This window comes from Cariama cristata, unplaced genomic scaffold, assembly GCF_000690535.1.
Source record: "Cariama cristata isolate BGI_N322 unplaced genomic scaffold, ASM69053v1 scaffold13474, whole genome shotgun sequence".
Lineage (NCBI taxonomy): Eukaryota > Metazoa > Chordata > Aves > Cariamiformes > Cariamidae > Cariama > Cariama cristata.
In genome coordinates this window covers 13,115-28,221 of record NW_009611316.1, presented here as the reverse complement: position 1 = coordinate 28,221, position 15,107 = coordinate 13,115, and the positions used below count along the sequence as shown (strand labels likewise).

The following is a 15,107-nucleotide window of genomic DNA, read 5'->3' as shown; positions in this document are numbered from 1 at the left end:
ATTCCTGCTTTTGTAATGTAGGCTTCTTTTTGCTACAGTATCCTCTCTTTACCTTTCCAATCCAATTAGGGGATTTTTCTTTGGAGGATTTGGCTCTATTTAATGTGTTCAATTTCTTCCTTACACATTTGTAACTGATTTTCAAACTCACGAGGTTCCCTTCCTTTCTTGGGCCCATTTCTGGCAGTGGCATTTTGAGTTGCAGAAATTGAACTGCTCTGTGCAAGTTTGAAAGTCTCTCACTAGCACTGTGGAATACTTCGTAATATACTAGGATCCACATCTGTTACATCTCCTTTTGTTGAAATAGGATTGATCTCAATGGAAAAATACTTGTGTTGAATGTGCTATCTGAAAATGTATATGTAGTTCCATGCAGTAGTACCTTCTGAAGAAATTCACTGACTTCACTGTCAGTAAGTCTTAAGCCTCTTGTTTTATGGTTTGAGAAGTGTCAGAAGTTCTGTGAAGTTCTACAGAATGGGGGAGCAGTCTGTGCTTTAAGTTTGCTACTGGCTCTTGAGACCATTTTGCAATTACTTGACTGCAATTGGGATTCTGCTATTCATAGTAGAATCTACTATGAGTAGTATAGAATCATACTATTCTACTATTCATATTTTCTTAAGACAGGCTTCAGTTAACATAGCTGCTTTTTATCAAGTGGAGAAAAATAGTGGCTATCCTCTGGACAGCAGGTGATTTTTACATTGCTGAAGCATATTTGTGATTTATAAAGATCTCTGGGACTGATAGATAATTTCACTAAGCTTGCTCCTCAGGGTTTCCAGATTTTTTTTCAGATTTCATTTTTTCCAGTAGTACATACATTGTTTATGCAAGTTCCTGCTGGTCCTTGTCTTCAGTCTGTATGTACTCATGGGTAATTCCTCAGCCTTTTTGAGCTTGTGATGCTTTGCCATCTTTTGAGTGTTGTCATAATAAAGATTTTTCCAGTCATTTCCTCTGCAAGTTCTTGAAGTTTAGGATTCAAATTGATTTGTTTAACTAATTAAAAAAAGTCTTTCAAAAGACTTCCAAGAGAAGTCAAACATTAAATATGGGATTTTCAGAATGCAGTGGTTTTAGGTGTGTGGGAGGAGAAATGTATGCCTAAACCCAAGCTCTGCGTAATAACTCCGGAACATTGTGAAAGATATGCTTTGGATAGATTTAGTTTTAATTATCTTTATTTCCAAATTCCCCATTTCCTAGTTACTTATCTTGATTTAAATTCAGATCTGCTCCAGCCAAGCTTATTGTACACTCCATCCTTAGTTCTTAGTCACTCCGCTTGCATCAGTTGTCTTTATTGAGCATGGACTTTCTCCTCTGAAGCTCATGCCAGCTAGAACAAATTTTGTTATCTCTCAGTCTTTACTCCTTGTCCCTGTCTCTTTACTTCTCATCAGTACTGCCTTTTAACAACATAATCACTTCCACAATATTTGCAGAGCTTTTCAAATAGTGTTTTATTACACCGTATCACCTATGGCACTGGATCTGATTTGGACACACAGGTTTTCCCTCTGTAACTGCTATTATATAACTGACCTTGGAAGAGTAAAACTACACTTCTATTTTTTTCAGTACCAGAATCTGTCCTGCTTTTCCTTCCTCTGCCTCCCCAGTGGATTTCTAGATCTCTGAGACTGGTAATTTGATGTGGAGCACTCTCATTACATGACAAGACATTCCTTAAGGCATTTTGGTTCTTACGGTATAAACTGATGTTGTATTGTTGTACTGAACTCCCTCAGGTTGTCGTTATCTAGAGGCTTTTTCTTCATGATGGAAATTCATAAATGCTCATTTATTTTTCCTTCATTTCTTTTCATGTGGAAACACTTCAAGCCAAAAGTTAGTTTTTTGTGGTTTGGTTTTTTTTTTTTTAAAAAAAAAATTCCCAGAGTGAATCCATATTTTGAGGTCCTACTGACTTACCTTTTCCTGAACAGAATTGAAATGAAGTATTATGAGATGCTACTACGTTAAATAAATTCTAGTTAAGATGTTTGTGCACAAGGCTGCTATAATTCGTACTCTTTCTTTTAAGAGATACAACGCATTTGGAGATTGAGCCTTTCACGCTTCTTGGTGTCTGTGCTGGGCTGATTCCATATCCTCACCACAACCAGTCCCCAAGAAACACTTACCAGTGTGCCATGGGGAAACAAGCAATGGGTAAGACTTTTTTGTTCCTTTTTGGAGTGCTATGTAGTTTTTGAAGCTATGTAACAAAAGTGGCAAAACAGAGAAATTATTTCTTTCCTAGTTCCCGTAAAAGCTTTGCTAGGTAGAATACTTCTGTAGCTTTGAGGAAGAAAGAGTTTACCTCTGAAAGTTGGAAAAATTAAGAAGAAAAAAATACCAGTTCATTTTTTTAATGGAAACCATATCTGCAGGTCTTAATACTTAAAAGAAAATTGGAGAAACGGGGGCACTATTGCTTTTTTTGTTGGTTTTTTTTTTATAATTGTCATAACTTTCAAGTTTTCAGTGTAGCTGCAGGATTGGCAGAGTGGGTTTTTTTTCTCTTTATGCTGCGATGTGCTGTGAGTTTCCAGACAAAAAGAGTTAAAAAGTGTTTTCACAAACAGAGTCAGAACACAGAGAGAGGATAATTTCCCTGAATAGTTGAGTAGGTGCTCTAAAAATAAATAAATAAATAGTTACACTGACATTAGGGAAGGAGAGGAATCGAAATGTGAAAGAGAGTGCTTACTTACTTGAAAACTTCCTGCAGCTGCAGTTTAGATTTTGGGCTTTTTCTATTTTGGATGGAGAGGGTAAGTAACAGCCTCTCGGCAAAATGACTGAAACAAAATTAATTTCCTGATCACTTAATAAATCTTTTTACAAATGTGATAGCTGGTCATTGAAAACCAACCATTTTGTAAATTTGCCGTTGTGGGTAATTGACACTAGGTAAGTTCTAATCCTTTAATACACAACTAACTAGCATTAAAGCATCCAAGTCATATGGCCTGTGATCAAGGCAGAGTGAGTCCCAAGAAGAACCTGACCAGTAGTACATCAATTCAGGCAGCTGTATTCGGACTTGTGCTGTATGTGCCAGTTTTATGTCTTGTATTGATGGCTTACTCGCAAGTTTGAGAGCTACAGTAGAACAACTCTGTCATGAAAAAACTACCACTTCTGTTAGGTTTACTAAACCATTTGGTTTGTGCTGCATGTTCAAAGCTGAAACACTGCAGCTTTTGTGAGACTTCTCCAGCAGAATTAATAGCAAAGTAACTGCCTTGTGCGGAACTGTCATGTTCAGCACACCAAAATAGAAGAAAATAGCAACAGATGCATGTCCTCCCTTTAAATTAAAAAAAAAAAAGGGGGGGGGAACCAGGAGCGATGCAATCTTTTTCCTTACAGTTCTCCCCCATCCCATTATCTTTCCCCCACCCCCGAGTCTCTATTTTATGACTATTAGTCTCAGAAGGTTTGGTTAGTTACCACACACAGTTAAGCAGGATCAGTGTGTACAGAAAGCCAATTCAGTATCTGTGGAGTTCTTTTGTAGTTTTCTGTGTGAAGGTTTTTTTCCCGTTTTGTTTTGAGTGTCATTTGCAATTCATTGTCTGTGTTTTCTGAGGTTGGTGTATTCAGCTGCTTTGACCCTAGGTCTTGCACATTTAGCTCCTTGGATACAATCCTCTGACGTTCCTGCTGACGCTAGGAACACAAAAGCCATTGAATATCTTGAGCAATAAAAAAAAGCCTTTGTTTCGGTTTGTTATGACAAAACACCTGACTCTAAAGAATAAGCAGCTAGATAAAAGTACATTTTAAAAGTTGGCACATGACCTGAGCTATATTTTGCTCTGCCTGAAGTATCTGCAAACACCTGAAGCTTTTTGTAATAACTACTTCTAAAAAAAGCCACCGTAAGTGGCAATAGGTAGGGGCAGAAAAGATTTTTCTCTACACTTACTGGTCAAATGAGACCTAGAGGATATTCCTGAAACGTTACACATACTTTTTTCTGTTTGTATTAATGAAGACATGCGCTGTTGTGCTTCAAAACCCTACATTTAAGTAACCATCCACGCTTCTTGCTTTCTTTCCCCATCCTGAAATGGCAGAGCAGCTCCTGGTCCAACATTGCCATGTGGAAAGTCTCATGTCCAAGTCCACTGTGTCACTCTTTGCTGTCAAAACCCAGGGGCATGGAGGGAGCCCCAACACTGAGATTGGGAAAGGAGGGCCTTGTGCTACTCCACACTGGCCCCTCTGACCACGTCACAGGGCTGTGCCAGCAGCTTTGAACAGTCTTTTCCCTTTTTTTAAGCAACATGAAGCTAAGGAAAGGTGTGGAAGCATAAGTAAATGTGGAAGGGTGGACATCAGAGCTTGCAATGGGGCCTGTAATCCAGTATCCCTGACAAGTGTTAGGTATTAAAATATTAATGTTTCTGCAGGATAACATTAAATGTACCTCCCTTTCATGGGTAGAATGAATCATCTTATTGGAGGACTAGGGCTGTGCTTAGTGAACAAACTGGATTTCAGTGAAATGAAATTGAAATGAAATCCCCCTGGTTTGGCATAGATAGTTTACCATATGTTGCAGGTTGAAGTGCAAGACTGAGGGGAAGTTATGATTAGGTGGCAAATACAACAGCAGCTGCAAGGAGCTCAGCTGAACATTGACATTTCAGTGCAAAGTTTACAGTTGTAGCTTAAAACCTGAGAAATATTTAAGGTTAAAATACAAGAGTCTGTACTGTCTGCATTCCATGTGTTGCTAAAATAATGTTTAAGAGGATCAAAGGCTCCTACAATTAGAGAAATAATTTTAAATGGAGCTTTTCAATTCCATTAAGACATAGAAAATCAGTCAGTTTTACACAGTGTACCTCTGTGACTGTGAAGCGTTGTATAAAAGCCTAATGTAAGAAATGAAAACATACACATTCTCCTGCCAGTAATCCACCATATTGCACATGCGCATCTGTGAAAGCGGCAGTGTGGGTACATAAAGCAAGCTGTACGCTCTCACAGCCCAACTGTGTGCTGCAGTTTCAACCCAAATGTCATAACACAAGTCTTGAATAAGAAATTGAGGGTTTAGGTGTTAATTATTACTTTAAGCTGTGAAAGAGCAGAAAGTATTTGAGGGTAGGGTGGAAAGTGGGTGAGAGCTTTGTTGCAGAGGTTTATGTTGAAGCAACTGCTTTGATACTACAAAAAAAACCTCTCTTACTGTATCGTGTGCGTTCTGCTTTGCTTCTGTGAAATAGTAAAGCACTCTTTGCTATTTGAAATAGTATTTGAATAGCTCTTTGAAATAGTAAAGCTGCTTTGCCTTGTGCTACAACCTGGTGAATGTGTTAAAATTGAATTGAGAAGAGAAATGGGCTTCAAGGAACCGAGTGCTGCGGGTTGTTGGTTTATGACAGTTGTGCAAGGCTTGTTGGTAGGCTGAGAGCTAAAGTGCTCCCAAATTTTGTACAACTAGCCTATTGGCAGAGAATTGAAACAGACATCAAAGCAAAACCAGCTGTTGCTGGTCATCACAGCTGGACCTGGATGCTTTGTGGCCAGGGCTCAGTTCTGCCGCTGCTCTTTGAGGAGCAGTGTTTGTGCTCTGAGGCACAGTCTCATTTTGCCAGCTCGTCTCTCCTTGGTAGCAGGCACAGCAGTACCAAGACAGAAATGAGCCAGACTACTTCCCCTAGATTATGGGTAATCTTTTTAACTGACTTCTTAATCTTTCTACAATGAGAAGAGTATTTCAAATGCTGAATATCCAGATTACTTAATACATGTACTGTGAAAATCTCTCTGAACTGAGTTGAAGCCCCCTCCACATCGTTCAGTGCAGCGTTTAAAAACTGTACTCCTTTCTCTGTTGGTTTGTGCTCATATAAAAGGACAGAATAGTGGAAAATCCATGGTGAAATCAGGGGAAATATAGAAGCACAGCAATTCTTTTCTTGGCATGTGCGATAATAGCTATTTTGGCTTATATCTTAAGTAGACTGATTTCTGTATCCTTGTTAACTTTGATTGTACAATTTAATGTTGCTGTAAGTAATATACTAGAGAATTGGATAAATGCTTATTTAGCTGACTGTTTGTTCTGGTGAGTTCTCAAAACTTTCTGCATCAGAATAACAGTATCCCATTTATGCTAAATACCAATAGATTGCATTTTTATAGTGATTCCTTCACACTGAAGAATGATCAAATGATACTTTAAAATGAAAAAAAAATCTTGTCAGGAAATGGAAAAAAGGGAAGAATGCACACCGAGAAAAGCAAGAAAATGATCTTTGTTGTATCCAGGTCAACCTTGTGTGTGTTGCTTTAAACAGGGCTAATTACCAATGAAAAAAATTGGTTCTTGCTGTTGGGATAATTATAAATGTGGGTCATTGTGAGCAGGGTTTGTTATGGTGAACTTTAATTATACTTTACTTTTTCTTGACTGCTTGGCTGAAACAAACAAGGACTCTGTTCTTTGAGAGAAAACAGAAATAAAGCTAGTGACTTCCTTCATTTCAACACCCACTCAGAGGTCTCGTCCCAACACACCAGTCCTCAGAAGAAGAGAGCTGCTTCTTAATTTTAAATAAGCAGACTGTGGTTTAAGTCTGTGGTTTGTTAGACCAGTCTAGAGAAGGCATTATTTGTATAACCATTAAATCATAGCAATTAGGACAAATATTGCTGATGCACAGCATGCTTTTTGGCTAATTTATTTCACTTGTGCTCTTGAATCATTCTCTAACCAGTTTCTTTCCTGCTAGGCTATCCATCATAGTATATATGTATATGTCTTCCATTTGATATGATACAGCATTCAACTCCTGAAGAATTGTGTGAATAAAGTTCATTATTGAGGCTCAAAATCTCAGTAATGTCAGTCACTCATGGCTCCTGGTCTGATACAAACATTAACAGTTCCATTAGACTTATCTGAACCTCTGATTAAAATGCCAACTTTTAAATACATGAAGCATCTGAGAGAGAAATAATTTGCGTTACCTGAAATATGTACGAGTGTCATCTGTATTCCTTGATAATTAGGGGACTTCCACAGATTGTTATTGGGGTATAAAGGACAAGTTTAGCTATGATCAGGTGCTCCAGACTTCATCCCATCTCAGCATCCCTAACCAGTGAACCGCAGCATATAAGCATCTCGGAGGAAAAAAAAATTGCAAGAATTTCAAAAGTGAAAGTTGGCGTGGCTTACTCAGGAGATTTCTCTCGACAACAAGAAAATGTATCTATCCACGAAACTTTTAAGATCATCTCTGCAGCAGACAACCTATCCTGAAAGCACACAGATTATTCATTTTAGGTGCAGAGGGAAAAAAAATGGTCTAAACCTCTAAGTTTTTAATTGGGAAGTAGATTTTCCTAGCTGTACAGTGGGAAAATCAGGATTTTTTTATCAAAGCAGAATGAAAACAGTATTTAATGCTTAGGCTAAGACAATATCAGAAGTAATAGGGCCTTCAGATGGTGGGCCTTGCAGTAGGTGACTAGGAAGGTCTTCAGTGTTGGTGAATCCAGGCCCTACCAGCTTGCTTCTTACTGGAGACAGAAAATACTGCTCATGGATGATTGATTTCCTTCTCCAAGAAAAAGACAGAAAAGCAACTACTTAAAAACAAGAGAAAAGTAAAGCCTGTCAACTCCACCAAATCTTCCTTGCCATTTGAAAATGCTGTGCATGTGGCTTCAAATTAACTCTCTAGAACGAAGGAAAGTCCAGGCATGCCAGAGCCGGTTATAACAGTTTATTTTCAGACAGTATCTGTTGAGCTATCTCCCCGTTCTTGCCCTCAGGAAGGGTAGACCTGTGGTGGTTTAGGAGAGAGAGCTTAGTGCCAAGGACAGGATAGGTCTTTGGAAATGCCCATGATGCTGCCTGGTTTTAGATCTTTGATTTTCAAGACATTTTATTTAAATGCAGGCATTTGGAAGTTGCAGGTAGATGCATATAAAACATGAAGCTGGCCTCCCCTAAAAGCAGATTTGTGTTCAGCTGTACTCTATTTTGGCTGTTTGAAGTCTTCATTATACACTGGCTGCTTTGACCTTTCCTTGAAAGCAGACAGCCTCTGAAATTGCAGGAGAGAATGGAAAGATTTTGAAAGACTTACCTCCTAAGCACAAGTACTACAGAATATTTAGTGCTTAAAACTTTAAAACTTTAACTTTCCAGACTATAATTTCTTAATTGCTTAGAGACATAGCATAGCCCTGGTACAGCAAACTCTAATAACATATGATTGCCTTAACTTTTGTTCTGCTACACAACGGTTTATGTTTCCCTGCTGGGTGTTAATTATTTTTTCCTTAGATTTCAGAAGACACTTTGGCAGTCTGATGGGACAGGGCCAAAAATTTCAGTCTCAAACTGGGAGGTCTATACAAAGGATTGAATTCTGAACCGTAAATTTAAAATTAATTTCATGTAAAAAGACAAATATATTGTGAGTGAACTTCTACTGTAGTCCTTCTAGCAATGAAGCCTCTAATTTCAGAAAGTAAATCAGTCTTGGCTGCTGCTAACTGTATGCTTTTGTTCATGCTTTGTGACATTCTAACACAGGCTGCTGTTGAACTAATTATTGCCCAGAAAAGGAAGGAAATATGATGTGGAAGACACAGAGCTTGATCCACAGTTCCTCTTGAACTCGATGGGAGTCTTTCTGTTGATTCTCATGAAATTTTGGGTCAGGTCTATGGAACACAAGTTCAACTCTCCAAAAAAAAACCCCTATGGTTATTAGAACAATAAAAGCAAACTTCATTCTTGCAGTTTTATTCCGTGTCATGGTTAAAAAAGAAATCTTATTTGCATTCAGCCATATAGGACCTGACTTTGATTTCTTTTGTTGCTTTTTTTTTGTCTTGATGCTTAGGTTTTCCCTGTTTAAGAAAAAATGAGTAATTCTTTCTGGAAGCTTAAATTAAGAAGCCACGTACATCTTTATTTAAATATAATAATGTAAAGTTGTTTTGGTTTAGTCTCTTTTATGATTTTTTTTTTCCTTCTTTTCTTGAAAAATTTCTATTATTAGATTAAATTACTCTGTTTGTGGTTTCAGTTAATTTGCATTTAGGTAATTTTTAGCCAAAACTCACTTTCTAGGAAAATCGCTAATGTTCACACGCTTTTGTTTTTCTTTTACATACAGGTACTATTGGATACAATCAAAGAAACAGGATAGATACTCTTATGTATCTTCTAGCCTATCCACAAAAGCCAATGGTTAAAACAAAAACAATTGAACTGATAGATTTTGAGAAACTACCTGCTGGACAGAATGCCACCGTTGCTGTGATGAGCTACAGTGGTTACGATATCGAAGATGCTCTTGTCTTAAACAAGGCCTCTTTGGACAGAGGTACAAGCCATCAATTCTTTCCCACTTCTCTAGTGTGTGTTCTAATACATGTTTTAATAAACTTGTTGCCTCGTAGTGTTATCCTATAATAACTCTTATTGCAGTTATGAACAGTACATCTCCAATTAAGAATTCCAAAACTGCTTCGAATGCTTTTATTTGTTTTCTGCATGAATAGTGATAGTAATTCCATGCTTGCAATAGTGTGGTGAAGTTCCCAACATGCGAATAAACTTCTGAGTCTGGATATTATAAGAAAAAATGGCTAGCTTCTGACCTCAAGTAAAAAAGTGTAAATAGTTCCTTTTTGAAAATATTTAGTTTACAAAAAATGTAAGGAATTAAATAATCTTGTTGTGTTGGGCTTGCTTTTTAGATGGTTACCTGAGTCTTTGTTCATTACTAACAGAGGGGTCTCATTATTTTAACCAGTAACAAAAGCAATAGATTAAATTAGACTTCTGAATGTATTCGGGAAAGGAATGGAATGCTTGGCAGTTTGTGTCATCGTGAACTTGATGCTCTGAGGGAGCAATAGCAGTATTGCCTACTTTCTGAGAGAAAGTAATAGTATTGTCTAAAGCAAAATAATTTAGTGTTTATTCAGAGATAAACTAATGACTCACTTCCTTAAAAAATAATCTGTGTAATGCAGTATACTTTAAGTAAAAGTACATAAGCACCAAATAGACGGTAACTAAGTGAAACCTATGTTTGTGCCAGTCTAGCCTCTCTTGGTCTTTCCACAGTTCTTCAGCGCTTTATGTTAGTGCTGCTGGGGATTGGAGGAGAGTTGTCTGAAAACTTCGTCTCTCTTCTCTCTCTTTTCTAAATAAATTCCCTTGAGAGAAGACATAGTGCAGTGTGATCAAATTGATTTTAGTTTCGGGTGGCCAAAATCAGATTCTTCCGTCACTTTATTCCCCCCACACTCCCTTCCTCCTAGTTGCTAGGCAGCTATAATAGTATTCCTAGACATGTATCTTTGGCATTAATGTCTGCCGCGTTTAATTTATGCCTCCTTTTCTAAAACAACGACAGGCATGATTTAAAACTGAATGTTTTCTTTTCTGGTAGACTAGTAACATTTACAGGGAGAGCTGTGGTGCTTGTCAGGAGTTACTTGACATAATCTAAAGATATAGATGTACTGTATGTGGCTGCAACCATCTTTCAAATGAACTAAAACAACATAGGATTATTAGAAAGCCCTGCTCTTGGCTGTCTGTGATTGTAAATGGGATGAAAGTGTTCAGTATTGTGGCCAGTTGCTGTACTTGAAGAGAAATTCCAGAGATGCTACTTTTCTCATCTAAACCCCAAAACAAACCTGTTTTATAACAATATATGTAATTCAGAATTCTTTCAACTGGGGGAAAAAGTGAGTAATGGGGTGATTATATGAAACACTCAATCAGTACTTTCATGGTCGCTAGCTTGTGTCTACCACAAACATGAGTAAAAGTTCAGGTTTCTTAGAACTCCCAAAAGGAAGAGGTGCTGCTCTCATCCTGTTACAGTCTCTTCTCCTATGTTATGTCTCCCTGTGGACCACCAAAGGTAAGAGAAATTATGTGTGCATGTGTGTGCAGAGGTATAGAAGCAGATAGCACAACTTCAGAATTGGACTGTAGTCCAACATCTAAAAAAAGTAGCATGCATGATCTGATTTTTAAACTGTGAGCTACTAGGTATCCATGTACAATGTTATGCATATTCAAGACAATGGATAATCTAATAAAAAAATATTTTGTATTCTGTAGCTCAACAGGTAGATCAGCATTGTTGTTTTATTCTGATAACGTGTTCTAAAGAGTCTTTGAACTCCTAGGCAGATGAGTTTGTGTTACATTTTAGGTTTTGGAAGGTGTCTTGTATATAAGAATGCCAAGTGTACACTGAAACGTTACACAAACCAGACGTTTGATAAAGTTATGGGTCCGATGTTGGATGCAGCTACCCGTAAACCAATCTGGCGCCATGAAATTTTAGATGCTGATGGTATTTGCTCTCCAGGTATGTCAAAATACATGTTCAGTCATGGCATGTTCATAATCTGAGGTAGAAATTAATGTTCTGTTGGTATATCTTGTGCACCACTTTTATACTTAGTGTAATTATTTTTTTTCTTGAAGGTGACAGTATCGTAATGTAAAGTTTAAAAATGTTAGTTTCTGAAAGCAGCATGGCTCCAGTCATTGAGGGGTTTTTTTATGCATGAGAAAGGGGAGCTTTATGTTTAAGTAGAAGAGTGAGTCTTTAACAGTGTGAATTTATTGAAGCATTAGCACTTCTTATATCCCCAAACTGGGAAACTTTTAATACTGTAGTTTTTTACTGTTTGTCTCTCATATGTTTTGTCATTGTTTTTTAAGGATTGATTTTGTATTATTTTGATTTCATACACTAAAATCTCCTAGCGTGCTGTCAGTTAATGCAGTTGTTTGAGGAAGTAAAACCTTGTGTTTTTAACACTTTAGAAATATGTTTGGAGAAAGATAAGAAAATAAATACAACTACATTTAGTTATGAGGATGGGTTTATAACTTTCCAATGGAAATAAATTTGAGAAAGAATCCTCCCTTACTCTCTTCCTTCGATTAGGAAATGGCTTAATAGATCTGCTGAGATCTAAGAAGAAAGGTACTGTAAAAGGCACTAAACTTAATTCCATTATAGCAACACAATTGGGTCACTTTTGCTCTTTAACACATCACAATGGAGCTTTCAAAGTTAATTAAAAATAAAAAAGGCAAGAATCTTCTGAAGTATTAGGATAGATAGGACTGGGGCAGACTCCAGACTGAGGCTGTTCTCAGCATGTAGGTAAAAATCTCTTTGAAATAGTTCATGTGGACAGAAAAGGGACATGGGCTGAAGTTCAGTGCAATTTTGTGGAGGAGATGGGAGGCAAGTACTTGGTGTGCATTAGCATCATTGGGCATGCTACTGATCTGGTTTTCTGCGTGAAGGGCAGGATAAAGGAATGGAGGGGAAAATAGCTGATGTATGAGACCAGAAGCAATAGGAAAAAGTAATTGCAAGGAGAGGCTGAAAGTAGTCTTGCACAACTCGTTGTGGAAATGATGTTATGTCTCAAATTTAGGTGTGAATTTCTAAAATTTGTCAGTTACAGCATTGCTTGTCAGTTTTTTCCATACTGAGAGCAGGTGACTTCAGATGCTTTTGTGTGTTCTTTAGACCCAGGGTACGTTGAATAACTATTCTCATAGTGCATCCAGCATGCAAGCTGTTCTGTTTTGGTTTACCAAAAAAAAGCTGGTTTAATGATTCCATTACCGTGTAATATTTAATAAAATAACATGGCATACTTCCTGGACATGTTCCTCCCAGTTTGTCTTCCAGCTTACTTTTTTTTAAAGCTTAAAACGTATTTCTAACATAGGTAGCCAGATATGTTTTCACAGTGCTTTTTTTCCTTGTTCTTCGTAGGTGAAAAAGTAGAAAATAAGCAAGTCCTTGTGAACAAATCTATGCCAACTGTGACCCAGACTCCTCTGGAAGGGAGTAGTGTGCCTCAGCAGCCACAGTACAAAGACGTGCCAGTAACGTATGTTGCATCTTAACTTTATAGTTGGGGAAGGTACACGGAGGAAAGGTATCTGAGAAAATATTCTGTTCTAGAAAAGTCGAAAGAATAAATTTCCCTCTGCGAATTAGACCTAGTTCTCTAGGTCTTGATTTTTCACAGGATTTTTCAGAGCCTAGGTTCTTTTCAGAAGTGCCTAGCCACTTAATCACTAATAAGTTAGATTCTGACACCTGAAAGGCTGGAATTGCAAAGAGGGGGAGAAACCCTCCTGAAGATGTATGTATAGAGAGGAATCACTGAGTAGGTTCCCAGGAGAAACCAAGGAGAGAGCTAAGACAGTAGTAGAGGGGATATGAGTCACTCATGGATGAAGTGATGGAGAAGCAGGAGAAAAGCAGGATGAGTGGGAGGGCGGAGAACATGTGTACTTAGTGAGGGGGCGTATGACCTCTGTACTGGCTCCCACAGAAAATGGCCAATGCTGACTGGTGCTTAGCCTTCACTTTGCCAGGCAGGAGGCCAGGAGATGGAAGCCTCCCTGTCTCAGAGGCTGAAAGTCAACTCATTCCAGGCACTCCAATTAGACGTCCTTTACCAAGGCACCAGTGAATGGGAAAGAAAACTCAGTAAGAGTTTTTCCCATCCTATCCTCAAAGAACAGGAGAGGGCTTCCGAGGTGCAAGATGACAATGTTGCATTAAATGTAAAAATAAATAAATAAATACATAAATAATGGAACTGTTTTTCAGGAATAGCCTTGACAGTTTGGTAAATTAGCAGAGAGCAAGGCAAGCAATCAATTGGTGCCCAGATCAGAAAGGCAGAATTAGCTTTGATGCACTTCTGTGTGTTTCATAACCAATAGAAAGCTGTAGGTTTACTCCTACAAGATACTAATGAAGTGAGACAACAGTGTAATTGTCAAGAGGAGAGAAGTAATCCTGCCAGGTAAACACATGGATCCAGGGCTCTGAGTTTAGGTGTCATAGTTTGCCCATCTCAGCTACCTGAACAAGACAAAATAATCTCCTAAATAAGATACTAAAATCTGTTCTACCCTCATTCTGCAATATATGGAAAAAAGCTAATACCAGAGTATTTTCCTTCCTGCTCTGTCATGCCTACCTCTTTTTCTTTTTTTCCTTTCCTTCCAAAAGTCTCTGCATCTCAGACTCTAGAGTTCATTTCATGTACCTCATACTTTGTTCTACCCTTGGTTCATTTCCACAGCTGCACCTGATGCATAGTTTCAGTCAGGATATTATGCCTTAATTTTGTTATTAAATACTCATGGTGTATTCCTTAAACTCCCTTCTTCAACTGGAACGATCTGTTTGGCTTTTGTTCGTTTAACTGAAGATCCAGAAATTTGCAATATACTGGGAAGCTTTTTTCCATCAAAAAGAGCCCACGTGACAAAAAAAATACACCTTGTTCTTTACAAGTTCACCTTAATTCTCCCTTTGTTATTGTTGTATCTTGCAAGCCTTTTCCAGAAACATACAGTACTCTGGAACTTTATATATAATCTTTACTCCATTGGCCTCCCATATAGAAGTTCCATGAAGACTACAGTTTTGCGAGAAGCTTACCAATACACAGATACTTGTTTGTAACTTGTGTTTGGTTCATAGACATAAAACTCATCTTTTGTCTTCTTGTACTAGCTACAAAGGTGCGACTGATTCTTATATTGAAAAGGTAATGATTTCATCAAATGCAGAGGATGCTTTCCTGATCAAAATGTTGTTGAGGCAAACTAGACGTCCAGAAATTGGAGATAAATTTAGTAGTCGTCATGGGCAGAAAGGTAAGTTACACATTTAATAAAAATAAATGCATGTTGAGTGTGCCTACTATAGATAAATAATATCATCATGCATGTTTCCATTGACTGGTTCAAATCTTCTATGAATACAGTGGTAGAAGACCATATCCCTTTTTTTGGTTAAGTTCACCTAATTTGGCAATGATGTTTCTGGAACTGAGGAGAGGAATTGTCAAACAACTCTCCGTTGACTTATGAATCTGGAAAATACAGTAGTTGTCCATTTTAAACAAGAACAGGGTTTTGAGGTTGGGTGGTTTTTTTTCTTTTCCAAGTGTGAATTTGGTTTTAGGTGATAGGTTTGTACATGGGTTATCAAGAGAGAGACTGGAGGAAAGAG

The 15,107-nt window shown here is 37.8% G+C and overlaps 1 protein-coding gene across 1 annotated transcript in view; it reads left to right on the top strand.

Annotated features, from left to right (window-relative positions):
• POLR3B (polymerase (RNA) III (DNA directed) polypeptide B) overlaps window positions 1–15,107 on the top strand; it is a gene marked incomplete at its 3' end in the record, with an annotated part of 66,379 nt that overhangs the window by 39,469 nt on the left and 11,803 nt on the right. The window contains exons 18-22 of the mRNA XM_009698204.1: window positions 2,057–2,184; window positions 9,177–9,386; window positions 11,244–11,402; window positions 12,840–12,957; window positions 14,607–14,749. Of these exons, the coding sequence (XP_009696506.1) occupies window positions 2,057–2,184; window positions 9,177–9,386; window positions 11,244–11,402; window positions 12,840–12,957; window positions 14,607–14,749 (758 nt within the window). The remainder of the gene's footprint in view (window positions 1–2,056; window positions 2,185–9,176; window positions 9,387–11,243; window positions 11,403–12,839; window positions 12,958–14,606; window positions 14,750–15,107) is intronic.